The sequence below is a fragment of the Vombatus ursinus genome, unplaced genomic scaffold, assembly GCF_900497805.2.
Source record: "Vombatus ursinus unplaced genomic scaffold, bare-nosed wombat genome assembly UNPS02014768.1, whole genome shotgun sequence".
NCBI classification, from domain to species: domain Eukaryota; kingdom Metazoa; phylum Chordata; class Mammalia; order Diprotodontia; family Vombatidae; genus Vombatus; species Vombatus ursinus.
In genome coordinates this window covers 21423632-21451363 of record NW_020954546.1, presented here as the reverse complement: position 1 = coordinate 21451363, position 27732 = coordinate 21423632, and the positions used below count along the sequence as shown (strand labels likewise).

The 27732-nt window shown below is 42.2% G+C and overlaps 1 protein-coding gene across 1 annotated transcript in view; it reads left to right on the top strand.

Moving 5' to 3' along the window:
* The window catches only part of AKAP10 (A-kinase anchoring protein 10), a 55213-nt gene extending 27734 nt beyond the window's left edge, over nucleotides 1–27479 (top strand). Inside the window, exons 5-15 of the mRNA XM_027861816.1 lie at nucleotides 1857–1955; nucleotides 3887–3971; nucleotides 4564–4687; nucleotides 5888–6024; nucleotides 12000–12144; nucleotides 12234–12407; nucleotides 15639–15748; nucleotides 17284–17366; nucleotides 21519–21571; nucleotides 22488–22583; nucleotides 25971–27479. Coding sequence (XP_027717617.1) covers nucleotides 1857–1955; nucleotides 3887–3971; nucleotides 4564–4687; nucleotides 5888–6024; nucleotides 12000–12144; nucleotides 12234–12407; nucleotides 15639–15748; nucleotides 17284–17366; nucleotides 21519–21571; nucleotides 22488–22583; nucleotides 25971–25976 — 1112 coding nt within the window. The 3' untranslated portion in view covers nucleotides 25977–27479. The remainder of the gene's footprint in view (nucleotides 1–1856; nucleotides 1956–3886; nucleotides 3972–4563; nucleotides 4688–5887; nucleotides 6025–11999; nucleotides 12145–12233; nucleotides 12408–15638; nucleotides 15749–17283; nucleotides 17367–21518; nucleotides 21572–22487; nucleotides 22584–25970) is intronic.
* The last annotated feature ends 253 nt before the right edge of the window (nucleotides 27480–27732 follow it).

The window sequence follows — 27732 nt, the reverse complement described above, 5'->3', positions numbered from 1 at the left end:
AAAGATGTTATAAACTTGGAATAAGAGAAGATGTAAGCTATAACGTGTCAGAGATGTGGACTGTACCTGTGAGTTCACTTATGTGGAAAACTCCCAGGTGAGGAAATATTTTCCACTGGACAGACAGGTCAGCGCCTTCTTAACAACTTGGGAGATTTTTGTCTTAGAGAGTTGCCTGGGACAGTGATGCCACACTCAGATAGGAAGGGACCCTGGAGGCTGCCTATTGACCATAAAGGAACATTATCTATGCTCCTTTTTTTTTTTTAAACATTTCCTGGTTATATTTTAATCTGGATCTGCCTGACAAGCTTGCAGCTTGAGGGCAGCGAGTTTGACATCTCTGGCCTAGGGCACTGACATGAAGGTAAAATGACTTGCCCAGAGTCACACAGCCAGTATGTCTAAGAAGTGGGACTTGAACCACTGCACTGCCTCTATTAAACATGATACTCAAAGTGTAGCCTTTCCATTTTGTTTTCACTTTTGATATTCTAATTGGGATTGAATGCTTAGAGCCTTTCTGAAACAATCTAAAGTATGTTCATTTCTAATGAAATGTCATAGCCTGGGTACATGAGACAGCTACATTTTTTAAGGAGTTTTAAATCAGGTGTACGTGTTGGAATATATAAAGTATGATGAAAACTTTGGAAAACCAAGTAAGGCTTCAGGTTAATATGCTTGTTTTTTGTGTTCTAATGGAAATAAGTTTATTTTGAACTAAACACTAAATGAAACCTTTTTAGAACAGTTTCATGTGATCATACAGGTTTTTTTTTTTTGTACGTAAAGAGGAAGGAAGAGGAGTGAAGAGTTATAATGCAGGAACCCAAACCACTTGATCTTAACACACTCAGATGCTTGCAGTGAACTTCCCTTTCTAGCAGCTTCCCAAAGGGCAGCTTTTTAGTTAAAGTAAAAAAATGATGTTGAAGCATTTTCTTTCATGTTCCTTTTTTTTTTTAAGAAGTTGCACCAAAATGTTTTTTGACTTGTGTTTTTTGTTTGTAATAATGAAAAAGCATCCACTTCACTTTATTTAATTCTGAAGTCACCAAATAGAATAGTAGAGCCCATCTCTACTCAGCCCTTGGCCGCCTCCGCCCCCAAAGAGGCAGGGGCTCTGTCTGCTGTTAACCTCCTGTGTTGTTATGATGAGCCCCATCAGTTCCTGTTATTATGTTGAATAGACTTTTCTCTATTGTCAGCATTTGGTTGGCATTCCCTTTGAAGTCCTGTGTCAGAAGCTACTCAGAACAACATTTTCCACAGAACTCTTCTTTGGGAGGTCATTGGTTAGTGTGCTTACACTTTGCCCACAAAGCTTTGTCCCAGAGGAGGTAGCCAGGAAATGTTTGTGTGAGTGAGAATTGTCTCCTTGGCTTTTGCTCCTGGGGACAAGTTCTTGGTTGCTCTGAGAGGGTGGTCAGCAGAATCCTCTTCTGGCTGCAGCTCTCCCCAGCACTGGTGGCAGACAGCGCATTCTCCAGAGCTCACTTAGCAGGTGAATGCCCAAATCCATAGGAGGCAGTCTCAGATGACAGGAGGCAGAGCCCTGCTGCCTGCTCCGCCTGGGCAGAGTGAGCCCGGGCACTATGCGTGTCACACTGTTCTAGGCCCTAAGTGGCGGCACTGATGAGTGTGAAGGGATGGGTGGAAAATATTGTGGACAAGACTTCAATGAATCAGAAAGACAGACCATCCATCACCTAGGATCTGGAAAGAGTGATGCTCTAGCACCCTCCAGAAAGAGCAGTGCAAGAGTAAGGAAGGGATTGTGCAGAAGGTCAGGAGTCATTAAAGTTCAGTCAGTGCAGGACTTTCTAAAGCCACCATCTTGTTTTTCTCCTCAGGTATAGAACACGATGCAGTGAGTACTTTTACCAAATATATATCCCCAGATGCTGCTAAACCAATACCTGTAACAGAGGCAATGAGAAATGACATCGTAGGTAAGCTTGTTTCAGTGTTCTCATCAAAAAAGTACTGATTTTTACTATGAAAAACCCAAAGGACGTGCTAGAGATTTTAGGCTATATTGTCTCTGCTTGGTTTGTTCAGAATGCTCTCTGGCATGTTAGTGTTTCACATTTGAAATACCTGTTGCCTGTATTGGACCCAGTTTTCCTAACCTGCATCAAAAAGAAGTCTGTCCATTCCCCTTCCCACATGTTCTGAGCTGTGGTGATCACAAGTATTGTTATTTTGAAAAGTAAATCTGAAAGCTGTGCATGGTGTGGTGGAAAGAACTTTGAGCTTGTCGCTGGGATACACAAGTTATTGGCACAGTTCTCCTTGCAGCTCACAGGGTCAGGCACGGTCCAACCCCGAGCCACTTGTTTAAGGTTCCCTGAGGGTTTGAGTGGGCTGGAGTGGCAGCCAGTCTTCTATGGGACTAGGCAATAGTATGAGATGTTCACACCACCAGCATCAGGAAAATGGCCTTCTTGGTGAAGCGGAGGGTGGGCAATCTCCCAATGTAGGAAAGAGTTGTGCTTTAAAGGTGTATTTCTATCTAAGTCAGTTTTCTAGAACACAAAAGGCCTCGTCCCATAGAAATATTACAAATGAAACAGAGGTTTCCAAGTCACCTGACAAGCTTGCCTGTTCGTGCCCTGTTACTACTAGTAGCTCTAAACTCCTTTGAGCATCTTGTCCTCTGGCGGAGGTGGTGAGGGGTGGTGTGTGCTAGCTGGACACTCCAGTAGCTGGATGTTTCCCATGAGAGCACGGGAGGGCCCTAGTGATTAGGAGGGAGGAAGCAAGGTACTACCAAGAGGGCCCCAGGTGTGGTGAGTCAGGTCAGAAATCTTGGTCTGCTGTAGGTTTCAGACAGAAGGGCAGTAGTAACTCAGAGAGACAGAAGGACACTCCCAGCAGAAGCTTTGAAAGAGAAGAACTGAGGCACTCCCTCACATCCACTCATTCCAGAGCCACCTCTCCCACATCTCCGAAGCTGAGCACATGGTACTTTCCCCGCTTCTCCTTCACACGTATCCTCCAGGCTCTCCTCCATCTTCGTTTTGACCAGATTTTACCTGTACAGAATATACAGAAGGATGCCCAAGCCAGTGAAAGGTGCCCCCCTAAGTGATCACCCTGGAAATAAATGCATTGCCCTGATAGGTACTATATAATGAACTTGCCTCTTACTTTATAAATGTGTTAATAAAAATACTTTATATTAAACTTAGAATGTGCATCCATCAGCTCAAGCATTGGACACTATATTAGGTCTTGTGTTTCCTTCATGGAACACCTCTCCTTTTAAAAATTTTTTTTTTGGTTATTTTGAACTTTCTTCTTCTAAGGATTTGGTAGCCAAGGTTTTCTCCTCCTCCCTTCTATTCTCTTTCTTTAAGTCAGGATTGTACCCAAGTAGAGAGAATATTTATATTCAGCCCAGCCGCTAAAAATAGGAAAAGTTGATGCCTGCGTCAAAAAATAGAAGCTTTTGTAATTGATGCCTCTCTCCTAGGTGAACGTGAACTGTACAGGATGGGGCTGGGGGTGCTTCTCTTGTCTCAAACAGTGACCTCAGTCACAGGAGGTGGCCCAGAACCCTCTGGCACCCATAGAGCAGTAGCTTGAACCCCAGCCCCACCAAATGTCATCATCCTAGGAGATTAGAATTTACTAATTATCCTAACAGGTATTAGTTTTTAGAGAGAGTAGTTTATATAGTGATGTGGTATTGGGGAAAGGGTCATTAAAAAGAAAACCTAATTTTATCCCTCAGTTTCACATGTTAATTTAAGATGATTAAATGAATCAAATCAGTCAATCAATAAACATTTATGAAGTGCCTCCTATGTGCCAGGCACTGTGCTTATATGTAGCTTGGGCTTCCCCGAAGTTCACTTACTTATTATCTCTTTTACAGCAAAGATTTGCGGGGAAGACGGCCAGGTGGATCCCAACTGTTTTATTATGGCACAGTCCATAGTATTTAATGCAATGGAACAAGAGTAAGTTGGCTTGGAGGTTTTCCACATTCGGTTTACTTGGGGGGTTTGGTTTCACATTATGTGTTGTTACTCATTGCAGTGCTTGACAATGCTGATGCAAAAGTCCTACAAGAAAAATAGTTGTAGGTGCGCGTAGCTTAAGAAGGACTCTTGGTTTTGATTCCTATAAAAGGGAAACATATAAATATTTATTGAATAGCATTTGAATGTTCATTTTTAAGTGACTATTTCCTTGATCGTTTTTTTCCTACCCGAGTTTAAAATACTGATTTTCAATTCTAAAAGCTCAAGTGATTATGTGACTAGAATAGTCACTGGCTTCTTCATTAAATGATAAAAGTCTAAGAATAGATTCTCCGGTTCTCTGTTATTGTTTGGCCTTTGAGTATTTAATCTCCTTCTTAGTGTCTACCATGTTGTTTAAAACAACAACAGAAAAACCTCACAGTTTCAGGGCAATTGTCTTCCACGTTGGAGTTTTTAGACTAACAAAGCCTGCATGTGCCATGATCAGTGATGGGGAGAGTGTAAGCTATTCCAACTGTACTTGGTTGTGGCTCCTTCAGATTTTTCCCATTTTGTCTGTGTGCAGGCACTTTAGTGAGTTTTTGCGAAGCCACCATTTTTGTAAATACCAGATTGAAGTGCTGACCAGTGGAACTGTTTACCTGGCTGACATTCTCTTCTGTGAATCAGCCCTGTTTTATTTCTCAGAGGTAAAAATCTACATTTCTTTCCACCCTATCATAGCATTTGTGCCCCTAAATCTATAAGTATTAAGGTATTTACTGTAGAGAAAAGAATGTGAAAGGTAGAATCTGTTAAATGAAAATATTTTCTCTTCCAGATATACATTCTATTTAATGGTGTCAATATGTGAATAGTTTAATGGTTAAATGAAAGAGAAAACAAAAGTTAAATGTAAAATAACTTAATTAAAATAGCCATTGTAGCGCTAGAATATTGGGGGTACTCGGAACCAAATTTTTAGCTTCCTCATTGAACCTGATTGTGTTGATATTCATTTAGAGGCAGAGCCCCAGCTCTGACTTAAGAGTTGGGTGACCCATGGGAATGGCTGAGTCTCTTTCCCCATCAGTAAAATGAGGAAACACGTTTGGTTATGGTTGTTTTAGAGATGTCTTGTAAACATGCTCAGTCATCACTAGGTCTCATGAAATAGTATTTTCAGACTAAACAACAGAGGAGGAGACTTGTTAGTAAATACTCTTTCCTGCTACCATTCTTTTAATTTTAGCTTATTGAGCAATTTCAGTGCCCTGTGAAGCATTTACTAGAAGCAATGAGTAAGTGAACCTTGTTGGGGCATTTTTACTGGGCAGCTCTCAGCTGGCTTTAGCGGAGGACACGTTTCACTCATCCAAGTCTAACAAGTATTGCAAGTCAAGATAGCTTATCTTCCACAGCAGCGGCTTTCGAAGACCAAACTTTGGTGGTCTTCAGCTGCGATGGTAACGTGCAGTGTCTGCGGCACTAGGCTAGCTGGCTGTTTTCTTTATTACTTCACCTGCTGCAAGTTTAAGCCTGGAGCATTTATTCAGACTGCTATGGCAATGTGTGATAATGAAAATGGTCGTGTTGTAAAAGGGTTCTTTCTGTTGTCGTCTTCTTTATGTGTCTGCTAGTAAAGAATTGGAATGTTAAATTTTGTCATTGTGATGAAAGTAGAACCAGCAGATTTAATCTTGCTTCTAGTGTGATGGATGTAGATCCTTTGTAAATGAGAATATGATACTTTTCAACCTGAGACTCTATCTGGCTATAACTGCACTGAATGTATCTTGCTTGTTGACTGCAAGATCGTGTAATATAATGAATGTCTGCAGGGGTGGGCTCGCAGTGCTAAGGCAGGCCTTTTCCCCCCTAACTTTCTTTATTATATTTTTCTTTTTCAGTATATGGAGAAGGAAGATGCAGTGAATATCTTACAGTTTTGGTTGGCCGCTGATAACTTCCAGTCCCAACTTGCTGCCAAAAAAGGCCAGTATGATGGTCAGGAAGCTCAGAACGATGCCATGATCTTATATGACAAGTGAGTTGGATTGTTTCACAGTTCTGCCTGCCCTTATGGATAGATGTGTTGAGAGAAGTGGACTTCTAGTGAAGTCTGTTTTTTCATTGGTGTCTATCCGATTGGAAGGTTTGTTGCCACAGAAAAAGTCCCGAGTCAGGAGTTGAAAGATTTTAGTAAGAGAGATGTTCAGGTCGTGCCCAGCTCCATGGGATACAGGGTGTTGTCGCCCTTATCAGCAGAATCACCCGGTTTTCCTTTATTACTTCTGGGACTTTTTCCCAGTTTTGTAATAAATTGTATGAATGTAGTGCCACCTTGTGACAGCGTTCCTTAGAGCACTAGTGTGTGGTTGAATGGGGCCCTCTGGAAATATCTGGGGATCTCACACAAAAATGCTGCGAAGAGCAGACGCTTGTTGTCACAGAATTGATAGGTTAAAGCATGGCTCACAGATGAATTGGAACAAATCCACTCGTTCTAGCAGCCTTCAGGCGGGCAGCGTCTCTGAATTATCTGCAGGAGCAAGAAGCAAGTTCTTGCCCCTTCATTCCCGCCTGACTAAACCACACAGTAGTTTTAGCAGCGCTGGAAGCTTTGGGCCCCTGCTGAGTCCAAGCTCTTTCCTTCCATGGCAAACACACAGTAAGATGCCCCATTTTCCCTTTGATGTCACTTTTTAAAAGATAGTCATTCAGTCATTGAACAAGTGTTTATGTGTGTTCTATGTTCCCAAGTACTACTAAACTCTGGAAATACAAAGAAAAGCAAAAACGTTTTCTCTGCTCTCAAGGAGCTCACCTTCTAATGGGGAGATAATGTGCAAAAAATGATGCATATCACATATGACCTATAGCAGAGCGCTTGCCTTCTCAATGAGTGGAGAGTGGAGAAAGGGAAGAAGAGAATTTGAAACTCAAAATTGTAAAAAATGAATGTTAAAATTTGGTTTTACATGTAATTGGAAAAAATTAACTTTTTAAAAATTATGCACATTAAGAGTTAGACGGTGTAAATGGAAAGTATCTCAGAAGGAGAGCACTAATTTCGAAGGGACCAAGAGAGGTCTCTTTTTGAAGGGGGGATTTGAGATGAGACTTGGAGGAAGCCAGGGAGACTGAGGCAAAACCTTCCAGGCACAGGTGGGGCTAGTCAGTGAAAGGCCAGAGAAGGTCCAAACGGAGGTCAGTGGAGGCCAGCCTCACTGGCTTCTAGAGTGCATGGAGGAGGAATCAAGTACAAGAAGACTAGAAAGGAGGCAGGAAGGGCTCAGGTTGTGAAAGACTTTAAAAGCCAAACAGAGGATTTTATATTTAATCCAGAAGGTTGAATTGAAGTGGAGAAAGTGCCTTGAGGCAGGCAGACCGACCCCCCGGTAGGCTATTGCAGTAGTCTAGGTGTGAGATAATTAGGATCTGTACCATGGTGGTAGCAGTGCCAGAGGAGAGAAGGGGATGTAGATGAGAGATACTGCAAAGGTAGAGAGCATAACACTTGGCAACACCTTGGATATTTGGGGTGAGTTTGAGTGAGGAATTGAGAATGAAACAGATTGTGAACCTAAGTGACTGGGAGATTGGTGTACCTTTGGTAATAATGGGAAAGTTGGGAAGAGGGCAGGGTTTCAGAGGATGAATTCTCTTTTGGATGTGTTGCATTTGGGGTGTTTGTGAGACCACTAGTTTGAGGTGTGTAAGAGGCAGTTGGTGATACAGAGAGCACAGGAACTCAGAAAGAAGGTTAGGACTGGATCTATACATCTGGGAACCATTTGTATAGATGTGATGGTAGAACCAAGGGAGCAAAAGAGATTCCCCAGCAAGATAGTCAAGAGAGAAGAGGGCCCCAAAATGGCGTCTTGGGGGTGGGCATGGCCTTGGTGAAGATGTACAGCAGAGAAGACTAGGTGGGAACATTTAGAGGAGAAGCAAGAGAGAGCAGTGTCACCAAAACCTAGAAAGCAGAGAGCATCTGGGCGAAGAGGGTTATTGACAGTGTCAGAGGCTGAAAGAGAGGTCAAGGAGAACTGGGACAAGGCAACCAAGAGATCACTGGTAGCTTTGGAGAGAGCAGTTTTGGTTGAATGATGAGGTTGGAAACCAGACTGCAAAGAGCTAAGAGGATGAGAAGAAAGCAAATGGAGGCACCTACTGTAGACAGCTTTCTCAAGGAGGATAGCCTCAAAAGATAGGAGACAAATAGAGATTGAAGTTTGTTGATCAAAGATGCATGTAGAGGGTTTGCCTTAACAAGGAGAATAGCCACCTCTTCCTGTCAGTGAGCACTTAATATATGCCAGCCACTTACTTATGCCAGCCACAGTGCTGAGTGCTGAAGATACATAAAAAATCCATATGAGACATGAATAAAGGAGGAGATAGTGAAAGAAGATATCTGAGTGAAGCCTTGTTTTTTTCAGTGAGGTTCTTAGTTGAGTGGATGGGAGAGGGGGTTACCACGTAAAGCTTGAGGAGGGATGAAAAAGTTTGCACTAGCTGCTGTGTTTAAGTAGGGAAGCATAATTTCCTTCCTGCAGGGAAGGCCCAGGTGAGATCATATGACGTATTTGTAGAAAACGGCACCATTTTGTGATTTTCTCGAGCTGTGTTCAGTAGCAGGTAAATAGGGGCAAAGGCAAAAGATAGTGGGAGTAAATGAATATTGGGGTCTGATCAGATATGATTAGGTTTATAAAATGGGGCAAGGGCTTCTAGTGTAGAATTGAACTGATTCACCAAGAGATCGAGATGTGGAAGGGAGGAGATGGGCTGGGAAAGAATTGAGGGGCATAAGGATTAAAGGTTACAGTGAGGATGAGGGACAAAGTGAGGCATCTTAAGGCAAAGGGAAAAAAGAATGATCAAAGCTTATGATCAGACACAGAAATTTAGAAGTTCATGACTAGCAGAGTCGAACATTTGTGGGTGATGGCAAGAACCAAGGGATATGAGGTCATCTCTTTGTGTTGCTGAGGTTCAGTGGAGGAGCAGGTCATGGAAACTGAGGTGACTGAGGAACTGGGAAGTTAATGTATTTGAAGGAACATCAGTATGTATGTTGGAGTTCCCTAGTAGGAGGGCAGAACTTGGCGTGGTGGAGAGAAAGCCTGCCAGCCAAGCACTGAACTCATTGAAGAAGGAAGGAGAATGTCCTGGGGTTGGCTAAATAACAAATAGCAAAATCTTGATTGGGTGATAGATTTGGATTGAATGAACCTCAAGTGAGAAAATGTTCCTGAGTGTGATGGTGGTAGAGGGGAAGTCTGGAAGGGACAATGGGAAGCTTAGAGTAGTATTCCAATTTGGGGTGTTGTGAAAGTGGTCAGTCCTGGAAGTTGAGGCCAAGGATGCAGTGTCAGCAGTAGGGAACTAGGTCATAGCAGAAGCCTGACAATTGAGGGAATGAGAAAGGAAAAAGTTTTAAGATGAAAGCAGAGTTTGCTAATTATGGAGAAGGCATGCTGGAGAACGTAACAGAAGGGGATGGCAAATCTGATGTGGGACATTGTTGGTAGTGGGTAGGTCTGACGGGAGTGATCAAGGAGTGGGCAGCAGCAAATCAAGTTTGGACCGTAGCAGCCAGGGGTTAAGAGTCAGTAGGATTTTAAAAAAAAAAAAAGAATCACTGGGATTGAGAGGGAATGAGGGTTCGAGAGCACAGCGACAGGGGGTGGATGAATGCTGACTATTGAGGAATGAGTCCAGGCAAAATGCCAGTACTTAGAGCAAGGTCTGTTGAGGGTGATAGATGATTCAGCGGTTCTAGGCCCTGATGTTGTGTCCTGTGAGAGTCTCTAGCAGGAGCCGGTGGTGGTCTGGTCCAGGGTATCCAGATAGGACACAAGTGGGTAGATGCAGAAGTCTGGTGCTTTCTAACACCCTGCTGAAACAAATCTCTGATTTTAACAAGGAATAGAGATGATTTCATCTATGTAGAGGCTGCAGGGTCGTAGGGCAGAGCATATAATGGTTTCCCTTCCTTTATTCTCTTCTCTAATACGTTCTGTATAAGTCTGTGGGATTAGTCTTCCCAGGACAATCACTTTGCTCCCCTGTGATGATTCCCTTGTGTCCATTGTATCACATCGAAACACTTCTTCCTGGCCTCCTTTATTCCGGTGTTTGAGAAGGAGGCGGCTCTTCTCCTTGGGAAAGCTAGCTCCCCTTCCCAGGACCTCTTCACTGTACCTTCTAGGACCTTCTCCTCCCTCCCCCTGATTAGTCATCATTTGCACTTACTCATCTTCTCCCCCATTGCTTGCTTTTCCTACCACTTACAAACATGCTGAGCTCTACTCTCTTCCTTAAAAAAACCGTCACTTGACGTTGACCTCCCGTTTAATGGTCCTGTTTCCCTTTTACTGACAAACTCCTGGAAGATGGTCGTCTGCACTGTTTGCCTTTACGTCCTCACTGCCCGCCACAGCCTGCTCTTTGTTCATACCTTCCCACTTGAGGACACTGTGCTCTTCAGAGTTGTGGGGGATCTCTTAGTTCATAAATCCAGCGATTTTTTTTTTCCTCACTTGACTTTCCTGAAGCTTTTGATAGCAATGACCTCTTCTTTAGCTTCTGTGATGCTACTCTTTCGATTCTCCTTGATGTATTCATGTATCCTGAGGACCTTAAGACACTGTTCTGGCTTCTGTTTTCCCTCACCATTTATTCTCTTGGGTCTCATTAGTTCAATGACCATTTCTATTCAGCTGCCTCCCAGATGTGTAGATCCACTGGTACTCTGTCTCGTGAACCAGTCAATCGACATACACCCAGCGTGGTGCCTAACTCTAGTTGCACGTTAGGTCTGTCCTGTATGTCTCATTGATATCTCAGCCCACCACATTCAAAGTGCAAGTAACCTGCCCCTTCTTACAACTCCTCTTTCTGTTAAAGGTACTACCGTATTCCCAGTCACCTAGGTTTTTAGTTTCAAGATGAATTTTTACTCTCCCTGGTTCCTTACTTCCCATCTCCAGTCAGTTGTGGGCTTGTTGATCCTACATCGATATCATCTCTTGCAAACATCCCTTCTCCAGCCACTGCTGCCCTGATTGGGTCATTGTCATCTCTCCTCTTTCTCCTTCAGCTTCCACAACAGTCTTTCCAGAGCACTGGTCTGATCTCATCACTTCCTTATTGAGAAACTTTCCATTGTTTCTCATTGTTTATTGGGTAAGAGATAAGCTGGAGAAATTTTAGTCTTTGTTTGTGGAAGAAGTGCCCACACCAGCTTAACTGGGTCCTTGAAACAGAGTTGCCATAGGGAATCGATTCCCAAATTAGTCATTTGGAATCTCCAGGAGACTCTGGAAGGATTCTTTGGAAAGGACTCAGGCGGGCTGAGCACAGTTTGCCCAAGTATTTGGCTGGAACATAGACCTGCCCGTTGGAAGGCCTTTGTGGCCAGCTATTCCTGGCTCATCCATTCCTTTTTTCTCCCCATAAGCTTGCGCAGGGAACAAAGCTGCAGCAAGGCCTTCAGCTGAGAAGTCCAAAGAATATGTCCTCCTTGCTACTTGGGGCCGTGTTTGTACAGGGAGGAAATTGAGTCTCAGAGCAGCTAAATGACTTTTCCTTGGTCATAAATGTCAGGGCTGGAATTTGTTTGTACAGGGAGGAAATTGAGTCTCAGAGCAGTTAAATGACTTTTCCTTGGTCATAAATGTCAGGGCTGGAATTTGTACCCAGTAGTTCTGACTCTAGGTTGAGAGCTCTGGATGAGTACTATGTGTCCTTCCAGAATTTCAGTTAAAGTTGTGCCAGGCATCCTCGGCACTGGGGTACCTGGACTTGTTAAAAGCTGAGGGACATCAAATAGCAGTGGGGACCTGGGAGCAAGGAGGGGGTGGTAACAAGTGGTGTGTCGTCATTACCGCTGTGCAGACGGGCGGCCTTGTTTGTCCCTTTCTGGCCTGCGAGCCAAAGTTGGCTGGTGTCTTATTTGGAATTGAGTGTATGTGGGCTTCTGTGACCCGTCTTTCTCTTTTCTTGCCACAGGTACTTCTCCCTTCAAGCTACACATCCTCTTGGATTTGATGACTTTGTCAGATTAGAAATTGAATCCAACATCTGCAGGGAAGGAGGGCCCCTCCCGAGCTGTTTCACTACGCCACTGCGTCAGGCCTGGACAACGATGGAGAAGGTGACCGAGGGTCTTGGAGTGGTCTCCAGCTTAAGTTCTGTCCCATTTCTGCTTGTTCATTAAAAAGGAATCCTTGTGCTTTGTTGTAGGTCTTTTTACCTGGCTTCCTGTCCAGCAATCTTTATTATAAATACTTGAACGACCTTATCCATTCAGTACGAGGCGATGAATTTGCAGGAGGAAATATTGCACTGACGATTGCTGGCTTTGGGGGCCCTCCTGACCATGAGTCTCATTCAAGTAGTTCTGATGGTTCTGCTCAGGTACAAACTGATCATCTTCTGGAGCTCGGAGTTTATGCATCAAAGGCTGCTGATGAGCTCTTCAGACTTTGTATCACTTTGGAGTTAGAGATGAACAGGAAATGCAGTGCATCCATCTTATAGTGTGCATATATTCAAGGGTATCAGCGCAGTAACACATTGGTTAACCCCAGAAGGGATGTTTCTTATTTCTTATGTTTAGCTTTTCTTTGTGACACCATTAAAATCATAAGGAATCTCACACTGGGTCAGAGCAGAGGTCAATCTAGTCCATTGTTCTGTGGCACTATAGCTATGTTTTGTGGAAGGCAGTGGTAGTTACCCTTCATGATATCATCCTTACTTTGCTTGAATAGCTAGTTATGAACTGGTCTGTGAATTCATCTCTTTTAATGCAGACAGCTCTGCTTGGGATAAACTAGAAATTTAAAACATTTTATTGTTTTCAAATTACATGTAAAAACAATTTTTAGCATTCATCTTTAAAAAATTTGAGCTCCAAATTCTCTCCCTCTTTTCCCACTCATTGAGAAGGCAAGCAGTTTTATATAGGTTACATATATGCAGTTGAACAACTATCTTATTTTAATTTTTAAAAGTTTTATTTTTTCCAATTACACGTAAAGACAATTTCCATCATTCATTTTTTGAAAGATTTCGAGTTCCAAATTTTTCTCCCTCCCCTCTCCACTCCTCAAGACGGCAAGCAGTCTGATATAGGTTATACATGTGTAATAATGTAAAACATATTTCCACATTAGTCATGTTAAATGACTATTGTTAAGATGCCTTCTTTATAGAATAAAGGAAAAGAAATGCTGTGGTGGCTTGAAACATTGTGTCTTTTTAATTTTTAATTTTGTTATGTGAGAAGCTGTTTTTATGGCTTTTATATGATTTTGACTTGTAATAATACCGTATATAGAGAGAATACTTTGTGGTTTTAGAACTGCTTCCACATGTGTTATTTATCTAGTCAGAAAACATTTATCAAGCATCTACTAAGTGCTTTCTTTGGGTTGGGGATATAGAGATGAATAAGAAGCATATCTTCTAGTAGGGGAGGTGAGACATGTGCCTAAATAATTTAATACAAGGCAGAATGTGACAAGAGGGCACTTTGTTCTTGGAGAGCAGAGGAGGAGGAGAAGAGATGGCCTTTGGGTGGGGACATCAGAGAAGACATGGCCATTGGGCTTGGCCTGGAGGAAGGGTAGGAGTTTGAATTAGGGAGGCAGTTCTTGGGGGAACTTGAATAAAGGCGAGAAGGTAGGACAGCACAGGGACTGCTCGGGAGCGGTGCATAGTCTATGTTGGCAGGAACGCTGGTCGCACATAGAGAATGGTTGTCTATCAGGCTAGAAAGGTGGGCCAGAGGCTAGGACCAAGGCTGGAGGCCTTTAATGCTAAGAGATGGAATCTGGATTTTGTTTGGTAAGTGATAAGAAAGCATGAGGTTTTTGAGCCCAGGGTGACGTGATTAGATTTGTGATGTAGAAAGATTCTATTGTAATAATGCTTGGTGAATTAAAGAGGGGAGAATCTGGAGTCAGCCAGACCAGCTGAAATGGCATTGGGAGAGTAATGACGGTCTGGATGCAGTTGGTGAGAAGATGGCTAGTGAGCTCATCTTTAGGGTTAAAGGGTTTGTCTGAGATTAGCCAGCCACAGGTAGCAGAACTGGGACTCCAGGCTCCTCCCCCTCTCGTGCCTTCCTACTTCGAAGCCAACTTTCCCCCCACTCTGCTGAGCTGACGAATGCCAGCCTTGGGATTTTATAGCCTGGGCACTTTTTTGTTTTCTGAGTATAAAAGAGTCCCAGAGAAAATGGTATTTTGAAAAATAGGAATGTCCCCAATGTCCCCAACTTTAACCTTTTGGACTGGGTTATTCTCAGTTCTTACTCATCACCTCGTCAGGCTGACTGCTCTTTTTAGTCAAGCTGTGCAGAGATAAAAGTGCTGTCAGCAGGGCTTATAAGGTAGTTTGGTGTGACCTGATGGATGCACGTTGGTCCTCCAAAGAGGCTGTCAGATATTGCAAATGGCTATGTTGCCTTGGGCTTTGAGGTTAAACAGTGAAAGTGAAAATATATAGTGCTTCCTGGGAGTGCTTTCCAGCTGTTATCTTGAAAGAATTACAGAGCCCAACCTAAATCCAATTTGGCTCTCATTATCTTCTGGCTGTAGGAGGTCACTGGAGCCAGTGTTTCCATTTCAGTCAGGAGACAGTTCAGTTTTATGCAGGACCAACCCTAGGATCAGTTTCCTCTTTTCCCTGATGGCTTCTTTTCCATCTCCTAAGTAAATGTTCCTTTGTTTCCAGGAATGTTTCTTGGGCATTTCATCTCTGTAGGCTGTTCCCAGCTTGAGAGGTACTAACCAGCTAGACGGTGTGCCTCGTGGAATCTCTTTGAAGCAGAAGCCTGCTTTTAAAAGTCACTGTGGTCTCTGGAAGAAATATAGATCTTCTAATCTTGGTCCATTGACTCAGAGGTTTAGTGCTTCGACGCTTAGTAGAGGTGGGATTCAAACCAGTCTGGTGTTAAGGGGCTCAGTGGGGTAAAGCTGGATGCCCTGGCTTGTTTCGAGCCTGGATGTTAATTGAGTTGAGGAGGTAGCAAATAGCATGAGTTCTGAAGCTGGTGCTCCCGCAGAAAACTGAAATTGCCTGAATGTGATGAGACTTCATTTCTTTTCTGAATCCTTCTACAGGCTTTTCATGTTAGAAAAATCATAGCTTTGTTTTTGGGGTCTTAGTGAACTGCTTTGCCGACATAATGGGTATTACGTGTCTGACTTTTTAAACAGATTTTCATTTCCTAGATTACTGGATAGTGTAAATGGTTTTTCGAGGAGTTATTGACAGTCGGTGTTGACCACTTAGCCATTGGGCATGGATCTTAATCTTACAAATTTGCATCAGCTTGTAGATTTTGGATATCCAATTTTTATTAGAATGTTCATAAACAAAAAATTGTCCTACTACTTTTCTTCTTGGCTTTTTATTTTGGCTTTATTGCTTTGTAGTATTTTGCAAGCATTAAGTTGCCTTGGGGATACATGGCAGATCATGTCTTGCATGGCTGGGTAACTTTGCCTCTGTGACTTCAGCTTAATAGCCCTGACAGTAGAGGCAGCAATGATTAGTACTGTAACCTATGTGATTCAGAAAACTCTAGGTGAATTTGTTTCCTGCATTTGGCACTAACATGTAGAATTTCTGTTGTAGTTCAGTGTGAAGAAGGCCAATGTTAAAATCCTGAAAAATTTTGATGAAGCAATAATTGTAGATGCTGCAAGTCTGGATCCCGAATCTTTATATCAGCGGACATACGCAGGGTAAAGTGAGCGAGTGGCAGATTTTTGCCACTGTCGTGGATTTACATCTACTTTATACAATCTATTCAATTTTCTTATATTGAGGAATCCCAAATGTACGTGAGGTGCTTAGCAGATTTTACTTACTAGTGAAATCTTGTGTTAGAGCAGTCTTTGATCATCATTGATCCAGATATATAAGATATACATATATTTTTAAAGGCAAAAAGCCAATATCAACCTTATAAGTTAGAGAACTAAAACTTGCCAATCTTCAGCTTATAAGTTGGAGAACTAAAAACTAAATCTTCTCTGCTTAGGAAATTGGTTGCATAAATTTTAGCCTTAAAGACTGGCTATCATTTGGACCTTAGAATCCCCCTGTAACATGGCCTCATATTAGACTTACTCATTTTTTTTCTTCTGTGAAATAACATTCACAGGTCTGTCATTTCCCACCCAAAATAACTAGGAGTCCAATGTAGCCTGCAGCCTCTAAGGGGGAGGTTGTCCTCCCTACTGTCTATTGCCACCATCCTATACAGCCTTGAAAAAGAGATTCCTTTGGGCTTAGTTTCAGTTATGTCAGATGAGTAGAATTATTTGGAAGAATGAAAATCCTTACAAATTACAGAGAATAGAACAGAACCTTTTACTGATTTGATTGATAGGAAGTTTCCATATCTAGCCCAGGCTGGAAGTGCAGAGACCACTTATGGGCCTAACGCCCACTAGCATGTAGATTTGACCTGCTCCATCTCTGACCTGGGCTGGTCCACTCCTCCCAAGGTGACCTCATAGCCCCCGGCTCCTGGGCCTCAGCTCATTAGTGTTAACACTCAGTCCCCTTAGCCCACTGCAGCTTCAATGATCCACTAGCTGTCTGTGAGAGAAAGGGTTACACGTGTGCACCGCCACAACCAGCCTTTCCTTGGTTTTAAATGGGCAGCAATTGGTCAATAAGAATTGATGGTGGATTGAGCCAGATGAAAGAACTTAGGAACTTTGAGTCTATCTGTTTTTTTTACAAACTCTCAGGTACTTTTTTAGTTCTTTATAATAGTCATTTAGTAAATAGTATCCCCAGGGTCCAAAAGAATTAATACTTCACCAGAGATGTGAGTTGGGTTTTTTAGGAATAAATCCACTCACCTATAGCTTCATTTCCACATGTTTTGTTGTATAAAATATAGGATTAGACAAAGAGGTTTCGATGTTCTTAGCTATAAAATAATAGGGTCAAAATATGGGGATTTCTAAAGTGCTTTGCAACTCTGTGATTCTAATGCCCTCCTGAAGGTCTGTGAAAAAGATCATTTCCATTGTTTGAAATTTGGATTGGTTGCACATTTTATTAAATGATAGTCCCAACTTGTCTTCTGTGTGTTCTGGTTAAACAATCCCACTTTAAATGAAGTAAGGCTGCTCTAAGTGGGCCACACAGTAGTTGCCATTTTTCTAGACAACTATGTAGAGATGAGTAATAATAAAATTTTCCTCATGAAGATTAGAGCTGACTCTTGCAGTTTGTCATTTCCTTATTCTCTTCCCTTCAGGAAGATGACCTTTGGGAGAGTCAGTGACCTAGGGCAGTTCATCCGGGAATCTGAGCCTGAGCCTGATGTAAAGAAATCCAGAGGTTTGTGGTATTCTTTACACTTAAGACTGAATATTCCTTTGTATTGGTACATTGACAGTCATTAAGGTACCTTCAGGTACAAAGACTAGAGTAGATTTTATGAAGTAAACTCTTTATTTTCTTATTCAACTTGTGCCTGGCATGTTCTTCACAAAACTGGCTATTAGGCCATTAAGTTATACACTTAAAAGCAATACAATCAGTCTCAACTTTTGTAGGGGTAATGTTCCTAGAAACAGCGCAAAAGTAAAAAAAAAAAAAAAAAATGCAAAATGTTGATATGTTGAACCTATGGGACAATAGGGGGTTAGGTTCCTTCACCCACCAAAAACTGTAACCTTTCACTAGAGATTTCTGAAATAATACACTTTTCTGCATACAATTCTTTACAATAAAACATTAATTCTGATAATAGGCACTTTGCCTAACAGTAACCATGAAATTACCCGTAAAATGCAGTTCACAAAATAAAATTGGTAACTTGTAAAACATTTTTTCTCACTAATAATTCCTTAGAATTCTGTGCCCTTATGTGCTAACATCTCTATTAAAAAAAAACAAAAACGTTGATTTCAGATAATATTCACCTTTTGTAACACATGGAATCTACAGTGCTATAAATACTTTCCTCCTTTTGTGGATATAACAAATTATCAATTTGTTAACACCAAGCTTATGGCCAATATGCACGGAGTTTATCTAACGCTTTTATTTTCTCACTAAGCTGTATCACTGATTTTGCATGCTTGGGCTTAGAGCCCAAAGGACTTGCTCTACGCTTTGGGGGCATAATTGAAACACAAAAGTTGAGTTTTCAAGGCAAACAATGGAAATATGCAGTGAACACATGGGGTAGGGGACGGGAATGGGACTTCTCTTTACAGTGGTAGGGTGAATAAGACTAGTGAAGCCCCTGGTAGGATACCAGGATACCATAAACTTGCATACAACACCTGTCATTTCTTTCTCTACTGTGCATGGTTACAAATGTGCACAGTTGCTAACGTAAAAGTAAAAATGAGGTCACCAATTAAAATCACGCAAATGCTTAAAGTCATGAAAATTAAATGCATGAATGTTAAGGATTGACTACGGTTTTAGGAAATCTAAACTGTTTAGTGCAGTCATCTTTGTAACTCCTGCCTGTGAACCAAATTTAATTGAAATCTCTTTAAAAAATACTTGAGATATAGTCGTATTTTGTTTAGCCGCCATTTTGTTTCAAGGTGGCACTCTTAATCAGAGGTTTCCAAAGTGGGTGATACTGCTCCCTTTGGGGCGCTGGAACAATCCAGTGGGGAGTGGTAGTAGCCTCAGATGCAGTTGGGAGTGTTAAATAAAAATAAGTCACAGTGATTACATCAGTTTCTGAATAAACACATAAAATGCAAGTTGTAACTGATCAGTAGTCAAATCCACTGACAGGTCACATGCATTGTCAGGAAGTCTAGCACGCATCGGCAGGAGTGTGTGTGTGTGTGTGTGTGTTTGTGTGTGTGTGTAATGACCTGTTTACGATATGATGGTATATGGTGACATGATGCAGTATTGTGTCATCAAAATTTCAATGCAGGAAAAACCCACAAATTTAAAATAAATTATTAAATTTAAGTTGTGTCATTTTTTTAAAAAGTATTTTATATGTTTTTTTAAATGATGCCAATGGAAAAAAAGGTTAGAAGGTTAAAGAAAGTAGATTTCCAGAGGAGTGCTGAGTAATTTTTTTTTAAAGGGGGTGCTATGTTTGGGACCCTCTACTCTAAATCAAAGTTGGACTTACGGGGTGTCTTGAGATGCCATAATGTACCACAATCACATAAAAAAGTTCAGTGATCAGTGAACAAATGGGAGCTGTCAGACGGTTAAGTGGAAACAGATCTCACTTTGTTCAGTCAATAAAAGCTAAGTTGGGCAAATATCACTCTGATTTTATTCAAGAATTGAATGTAGAGTGCTTTTTGCTTCCTACGCATCTTAGAAACTGACTTGAGTTTCACAGTATTTGGTTTCCACTGATAAATGAAGATTTCAGAAGCCAATGTGCAGTCGTTAAGAGGATAATTAGAAACTCTGAGTTTTAACTTGATTGACTGAATTGCTTTAGATAAAGAAACTAATTTACGTGAATTCAAAAATAAAGACAAGTAAGTTCATTTTTGCAAAGGCTAAAGATTTCGTGTAGCCTTTAACCTGTTTAAGATTAATAATCACTGAACAAAGTATTTATTAAGCGCCTGCTATACACCTGACACTGTACTAGGCCCTGGGGATACAAGTACACAAAATAGCTTAATTCCTACTTACAGTGAACTCATTCTAGTGGTGGAGATAGCAGGTGCATTTAACAGTGTATAGAACATAAATACAAAGTGCATCAACAGATACATATACATACAAAAATGTAGGTGTATGAAAGTTGGGTAATACAAGGTAGTTTAAGAGAAAGAGCATTAGCTAGGCTCTTGAGGTATACAGATACCAAGAATGAGGCAGTCCCTGTTGGTAAGATTACATTCTGTTGGGGGAGACAAGGCATCCTTGAGTATAGACAGAATCGATGCCGAATCATTGAGTGCAGTGTAGTTGGAGAGAGAGCCCTGGGAGTGGGGAGGATTTAGGAAAGTCTTGTGGAAGGTGGGGCTCCAGTTGAATCTGTGAGATGGAGTGACAGCCAAGACAAAGGCATGGTGGCAGGAGGTGCAGAGTCATCTGTGAAGAGCAGAGGAAAGGGCAGTGCCACCAGATCATAGAGCACCAGAACAGGCGTGATGCGGGGTGGGGCTGGAGTGCAGAGGGCTTCCCAACCTAGACAGAGTGGTGTGTGTTTGGTCCCAGAGGCAGTAGAGGGCCACTGCAGGTGATGGAGCAGCAGGGTCACGTGGTTAGATCGGCACATGAGGAAAATTCCTTTGGCAGCAGTGTGTGGGAGAGACCAGTGAAGCAGCTGTGTGAGGAGCGGAGAAAGAGGTCAAATATAAGGGAGGGGGAGTTAGGCCAGATTTGGCGGCCAGTGAATGTGTGGACTGAGGAGAATGAGGAGGAGAGGGTAGTGCTGAGGTGATGAGCCTGGGAGCCTGCGAGGATGGTTATGCCTTTGACAGAATTAAGGAATTTGGAAGAGGGACGAGTTCGGTTTTATACGTGATGTCGGGGACGTCCACTTTAAAATGTCCAGTAGGCTATTGGTGATGCAAAACGGAAGTTCAGGGAGCACTGACCTCTCTGTAACTGTAGATAACCCACATGCAGGTATATGTCATTGACATAGAGACGAGAGTTAAACCCATGGGAGCCGATAAGGTTACTTACTATCTTTGGTTTTGTATTTGTTCCAGCGAGGAGACCTCCAACTGGTACAGTTTTGTTTTGTTCTTAGATAGTGATTACAACTTTTCATTGAGGATGGCTCAGTGGGGAAGTTGGAGGAGGGATATAAGCAAAAAGGGATGTGGTGAGCAGGGGCTGCCTGTCACAAGCATTGAGGTGGTGGAGAGGTTGGATTTTCTGAAGGAGCTGGATGGTCATTTCGTCTCTAAGGAGTCAGTGGGGCTGGAGCTGGGTGCCTTGCTGCATAGAGTTCTATACTAGCTGGGTGGGGGAGATTCACAGATCTAGCTGAGCGCTTTTGGTACAGACTAAAGGAAGCCCACTCATTCAGGCAGCAGGTGCTTTTTCTGTTGCCTCATCATGACTTGGGATGGTGCTTTTTTATCTCTCTACTAATAAGAGAAGGTGCCCTGGGGCAGAGTGGACTTGGGCTTGCTGGGATCACTTTCTGGGGATTCTTTCTGTGCTTTTCATAAGACCCAGAAAGAGTATAGAGGGAAGAGAGCAGGGCCCCAAACCTAAAATATTTCTGCGTATCTGGAAAGACTTAGCCAGATACTAAATGAATTTTATGTTCTGTCATCTGGTTCTGCAAGACAAATACTGATTTTCCTGAAGAAAAAATATTTTATCAGTGGTTGTGTGCTGATTGTCTAGTCTTGTGAAGAAGTTAAAAAATAAAACCACCCTATTGTGTCTAACCTTGGATGTGGGGTTTATTGAAAGAGAGGTTCAGGCACTTCATGAATATGTGAAATCAGACCTGGAAAGCTATAATCAATTTTGGGTTTTTGTTGTTTGTTTTTGTTTTTTTTTTTTAAATAGGTTCCATGTTCTCACAAGCCATGAAGAAATGGGTGCAGGGAAACACTGATGAGGTAATTTTTTTTCCAAGTAAGAGTAAATACCTGGTTTTAAATCTCATTCCCTCTGAGTAAGGTGCCATTTCCTCTTTTACTTAGGCTCCCTTTAAGTGAGACCACCAGGTTTTCAGCAGTTTGGTGAAATCAAAGGGCTCCCATTGCCCAGGACTCTGTTAGGAAGAGTAGTACTTTTGTGGCCCCTAGTCTCCTTTCTAATTACAGTATTCAGTCTAACTGCGGATAATTTGGTGGCCAAAGGGTAGGTGTTTGTGCTCTGTCACCTACTACATATATCTATCTTGTTCTACAACTGTAAGAAATAGTCTTGCCTCCCTGGTAAATAAAAGCACCAAAACTGAGCTTATTGCCTTGGGGGGGTTGGGGAAAATGGCTTCTTTGACTCCCTAGGATCAGTCTCTTTGTGGTAACTCAAAATTTGCTTTTAATCCTCTAAGCAGATTCTGGAGAATGGGGACTCAGAAGGAGCATTTTTTTTGCCTTGATCAAGCACCACAAAATTGTTCCTTACGTTGAGTGCTGATTAGTTATTTCTCAGAAGAAAGGAGTGGCATTTTAACCTGCTAGGGCCAGAGTAACAGCCTAACTTCTCTCATAACTATGATTAATGGAAAGTGTACCGGCCAAGGTGCCAGAAAACTTGTCCTCAGTCACCAGTCACTGAACTCTGGACTTTGGGTTCCTCATGTAACCTGGGGGCTAGAAGCCTTGTACCGCTGCCTGTCTCATAGGATGCCTGGGAGAATCACATGAAAAAGCAAAAGGCCTCTAAGACTGCAGGTTGGATGGCAGCGGAGGCCCGCAGGTTACATGAAGGCCATCCACACAAAGTGGGCTTATGTTAGAGAACCCGCATGGGACTGGAGCATCGTCTTAAATGCCTCTGAGCCAGCTGCTGAATGCTTTGTTTTAGGCCCAAGAAGAGATGGCTTGGAAGATAGCAAAGATGATAGTCAATGATGTGATGCAGCAGGCACAGTATGACTCACCGTTAGAGAAGTCAACCAAGGTAAAGACTCACATTCTCTCCAGACTCGTGTAAAACTGGTCACGTTCACCTGGGTTAGTCCATTCATCAACCAGCATTTATTAAGTTCCTATTGTGTATCAGGAATTGTGGACACTAATACAAAAAATGAAACCGTCTCTATCCTAAGGTAGTGTCCATTGGGATAGGAGTGATATAGGTCAGCACTTCCCACTCCCACCACCACCTGTCAGTTGCCCTGTTTTGCTTTTCTGTTACACCTCCATCCATGCCCTTCTCTCCACCCACTTGACTCTCATCCTGGTTCAGGCCCTTATCCCTTTCTCTCCTGGACTACTATTCAGTGCTCTCCCTTCTCACCTCTGCCTCTCAAAGTCCCTAATAGAGACATAGTAGTTGCTTAATAAATTTTTTTAAAATTATGTTGAATGTGCTAGTGTGGGTGGGTGGACAGAAAGGGAATGGAGGAGAGAGAGGTGGACGCAGAATCTATAGGACTTAGCAACTGATTGGATATGATTGGGGGGTGAAGGAGAGCTGAGAATTGAGGATGATTCTGAGATTGTAAAACCTGGGCCGTAGGCAAAAATAGGGAATTTAGGAAGAGTTTGGGTTGAAGAATAATGAATTCCATTAAGTACCCCAGAATAAGAAAATATAATAGAAAAGTTAAAAGAATAAAAATTTTTAAATATTGCATGGTCATAGAAGGCACCCTAACCAGTAGGTTTTGGCTCTTTTTGCCAAACTAAGAGGCATTCCTTAGCAGCTGTGATGCCACTGATTTAGAAGACAGGTTCATTTGCACAACATCATGGAGGAAGAGAATGAAACCTGTGGATTCTGTCTCCTCACAGAGTAGCAGGGGACTCCATGTGAAGTCAAACTCAGCCAGACCATCCCAAGAAAATTTGTAGACGAAACTAGTAGGAAAACAAATAGATACGAAATGAAACATCTGCAGTTGATTCTTAGTGACCTGACCTCTGCAGTGATGCTAGTGGGATGGCCACCATTGTAGTCTTTCCCATCAGTGCCCCCGACACTGTGTTTAGCAAGTCGTCCTTGTACAAAGAATGCAAAGAGCACAGCTGTTCCTTCTGCCCCTCAGAGAAGGTGAGGCCTGCTTTGTGATGCCTGTACAGTCTTTTCAAGCGTTCATGCACATATCAAGGCAGAAGCACGAGATAGGCATTCTAGGATGACTTTGTGCGCCAGCCAGATCTTTTCATAACTGAAGGAGATGTGTAGTGGATATGAATACACACACATGCATATATGTTTGCTTTCACTTATTTATTTTTAGGCTATGTGACAAACACCGCTCTAAGTGCTGGACGTGCAGAGATAAAAAGAATAGCTCTTGCCCTCAAGGAGTGTGTAATCTAAAGGGAGAGGCAGCATGCTCACACGTCAGTATTTATGAGTTATGAGCAACCTAAATAAAGCAGTGGGGTGGGGGAGGGAGGAGGGATGACCAGAAATAAAATTTGTTTAGGGATCTGAGTCCAAATGAAAGAGTTACTTATTGATGGTGATATTCTTTAAATGTTTTTATGTAAGTTGTACCACACTCCAAAACATTCCAGAGCTTCAGTGAAAGAAAATCATAGTAATAGAATGGACATTGGACTGACTAGCCATACTACAAAAATTAAACGCATGAAAAATACATCCAGCCCAGTCAAAGACATGCATGCTGATGGATCGTCTGTCCTGTTAGGCCATTAATAGATATATATTATACTCCAGAGAGTGCCTTAGGACTATTTCATTTTTGTCTTTGTGATGCTCGGTGCTTATAGATAGTAGGTGCTTTAAAGTGCCAGTTGGGCTTACTGATTATGTGGTTGCAAATCAAGAAATACCATGACATCAGAAGACTCAAAATCATAAGTGGCCCAAAGGGCAGTGAAAAGATGCATAGTGGGCATAAGCTGCCACAGCCTATTCGCAGCAGCACCTTGTAAGGCAAAAGTAGCAACAGATGTCAAGGATCTCAGTTGTGCGGTGAGAATGATGGTAGCAGGTGGGTAGCTAGGGCCCTCCATTGGCTTCCTGCCCCCAGCTTCCCCCTGCCCGGGATATTAAAAGAACAGAGGAGGCTGCCAACGTGGTGGGCTCTTTGTTAAGCATATGTTGAAAGACACGGACAAAAATAGCACAGACCAGAAGGCATGAAAGGGGGGCAGAAGCAGCCCAGTGAATTCACAGATACATGGAAGGAAGTTAGCTAGAGTGGCTTAGGTAACAGTGGACATCAAGGCCACCCAGCTAACCACATGGTGCTCTTTCATTGCTCCTGTGCCGCTTCATGTGGCTGAACGGAATCTGCTTTCTGTTGAAATCTTTTTCTAAATCAAATCCTCTGAGAATATTTGGAGAAAGTTCAAACCCAGTGTCAACCTCAGACCTCCACCTAAGCAGAGTGTTTAAGGACAGACTCTCTTGAACGGAGGATAGGTAGGCTCTGCTTAGATGCTCAGAAAGGACATAGAGGTTCCCCTGGCTGATTGGCCTAAGGAGTAGCTGGAAAGACACAGAGAAAGGAATTCTCTGATGAGTTTGGGCATTTGGGATCTGGATTTGGCCTCAACCGCGTCTTCCTTCATCACTTCTTTAAGCATTGCGGTAATACCTGCTTCAATGTGGGCTTTTCTGCACTGAGCTGTTTCTGAGCATCTTTGAATGACACTGGGGGTGTATTTCCAGCAGAAGCACCCTCTGTTCCACGTGCAGAATGTGCTTCTCTACTAGGAAGGCAGCCTTGGTTGAGTTGGTTTTTATCTACACTGCCCTAGCTGTTTCTGCCACTGTGTGCAAGTGAGATAGAGTCATAAGATAAAAATAGAGGCCCACTTTTTGTGGTGACTGCCTTATATTATCTGACAATAATATATTTAATTGGGAGAAATGTAAAGGTCGTACAGAAAAGGTAGATTTGGAGATCCAACCTTTTAGAAGAAGATTTGCATGCAGTATGTCCAAATGGTCTTATATTTATATTTTAGGACATACCCATGTTTCTTGTTACCTTGCATCCCTCTCTTCAGAGCCCAGCATTGGTGGAAGGAGACCCAGCCGAGGGCCAGAAAACCTTGCTGCTTCTGGGTCTAGTCCTGCCAATCCTGGCTCTATGACCTTGGGCAAATTTCTCAACCTCAGTGGACAAGCAGTTTGAACGGTTTGATTCTGTGAAGTCCAGCCTGTTTTAATGAAACCTTGGCTGGCCACTGCAGAGCAGTGCTAGGCTCTTCTCTCATTCCCCTTCTTCTTTCTCTTCCTCTCAGCCAGAGTGCCATCTCATAGGCAGCAGAGGACGCCATAGCACCTAGCCACGTGATCAGTAAATAATGAATGAGCATCAGCTAGGTTAAGTTTGACTCAGTCTTTCTGTTTTTTTTCCAGCTATGATTTTAGACTTGAGATCAAGGAAATCTGCTTTTGAAGATAAGTGAACTTTTTTCCTTTGGTTGGATTCTTCTTTAACACAGCCAATGAAAATAAGCACTGTACTTTGATCACTGATATCGCCATCATTTCCTAAGGAAGAATTGGGAGCAACCCAAGGCCTCCCACACCAAATGCAGAGTCACATCCAGAAATCTGCCTGCCACTGCACTTGTAGCACACATAGGGAAGATTTTTAAAGAGACAGAGGGTGGTCTGTATGTTGTTGCCAGAAGAATGTGATTGATGGACTTCACAACAGTGAGAAGCCATTTTTGAGAGATTGTTAAACTCTCGTGAATAGTCTTGGGCACTCACCCTAGAAGGTGTGAGGGGAAGCTTAGCACTAGTTCTATTGCTAATGTTACTTATAGTAATAATCACACATTATGAAGACGGCAGAGCAAGTGTCTAAGAAGATTCTGCCCTATCCTTAAAATGTTCCTTGGGAAGGCATGCTTTCCTTACCAAAACTAGGTGAGTATTAACTACAAACTAAATGTATTTCCTTCCTTTGCAGAAGCATTAATTTTGAAGGAAAGTAACAGGCCATGAGTGAAGTGACTACAATCTCCTCACCTTTGGCAGAGATATTGAATTTTGCGTTTTAACTAGCTTCTGAGATGCAAAATATTTAAAAACCAGTGGTTCACTGGTGTGATTGTGTTGCTAACACAAGGCCGAAGGTGCAATTAAGAATGCCGTTGTGTGAGCGTCAAAGTCTCCCTGCTCTCCGGTTACTCTTTGTTGTCCGAAAAGCATTTAGAAGAAGCAGCGTATTTAAAAATACCAATTGGTTTATTGATTATAACATAATGATTCACTCCAGTTTTTCATCTTGTGCTGTCCTTGAACTGGGATATTTGGTCCCAGATAGGACTTTTTTTTTTTTTTTTAAAGAAGAAAAAAATTTTTAAATCACTCAGTTCTGTTTGGCAGTCCCCCCACCTCCTGCTTCTGCTGGTCGTTTGGAATTTTGCCACTTGTGACCTTTGCTCGTTTCGCTGTCATTAAGACAATAAGCATACCCTGCCGGCTTTTTGCTCAGTTCATGAAGCCATTCGACAGGGCAGCACAGCTTTGGGTATCACTCCATTATGTTTTTGCCCATATTTCCTTGTGAGATGTTTCTGTTTTGATGGGGTGGGAAGGGCTTTTTATTTTTTTCCTGTTACTGCTTTTTTGTCAAAGGACTTGGAAAAAAATCACTTTATAAAGATTATCAATCATCTCCGTTCTTGAGAGTCTGAATGAATATAGAATGTTATTCCATTGCAATATTTGGTTGTATAAAGGCACACTGTGTATTGTCAATAAGAAGAAACAGAAAGGCTGTGTATAGGTTTTTGGTACTATGTACCACCTCTATTACTCCTCTGACGCCCAAGTATTCATGTACCTAAACCATATTCTATTTAATTGTGTTTGATTTAAAATATATATAAATATCTATAAAATATGTTAAAAGACGTGTCTGTGTTCTGCTTGGGGGGGGGGGCTTTGATGACCTTTTCAGTTTACCTTTTGAAACTTCTGAATGTTTTCATTTGCCTTATTTAAAAAAAACACACAATAGAAGTAGGATGTATGTATGAATATGAGTCGTTATTGACCATGACCGTTGTGTGAATTCTTGGCCACTCTGATGGCACTCTTGGCCACTAGGTGCAAGTGATATGTTTAAGCTGGTTTGCTTTGGCAGATGTTGGCTTTTTTTATT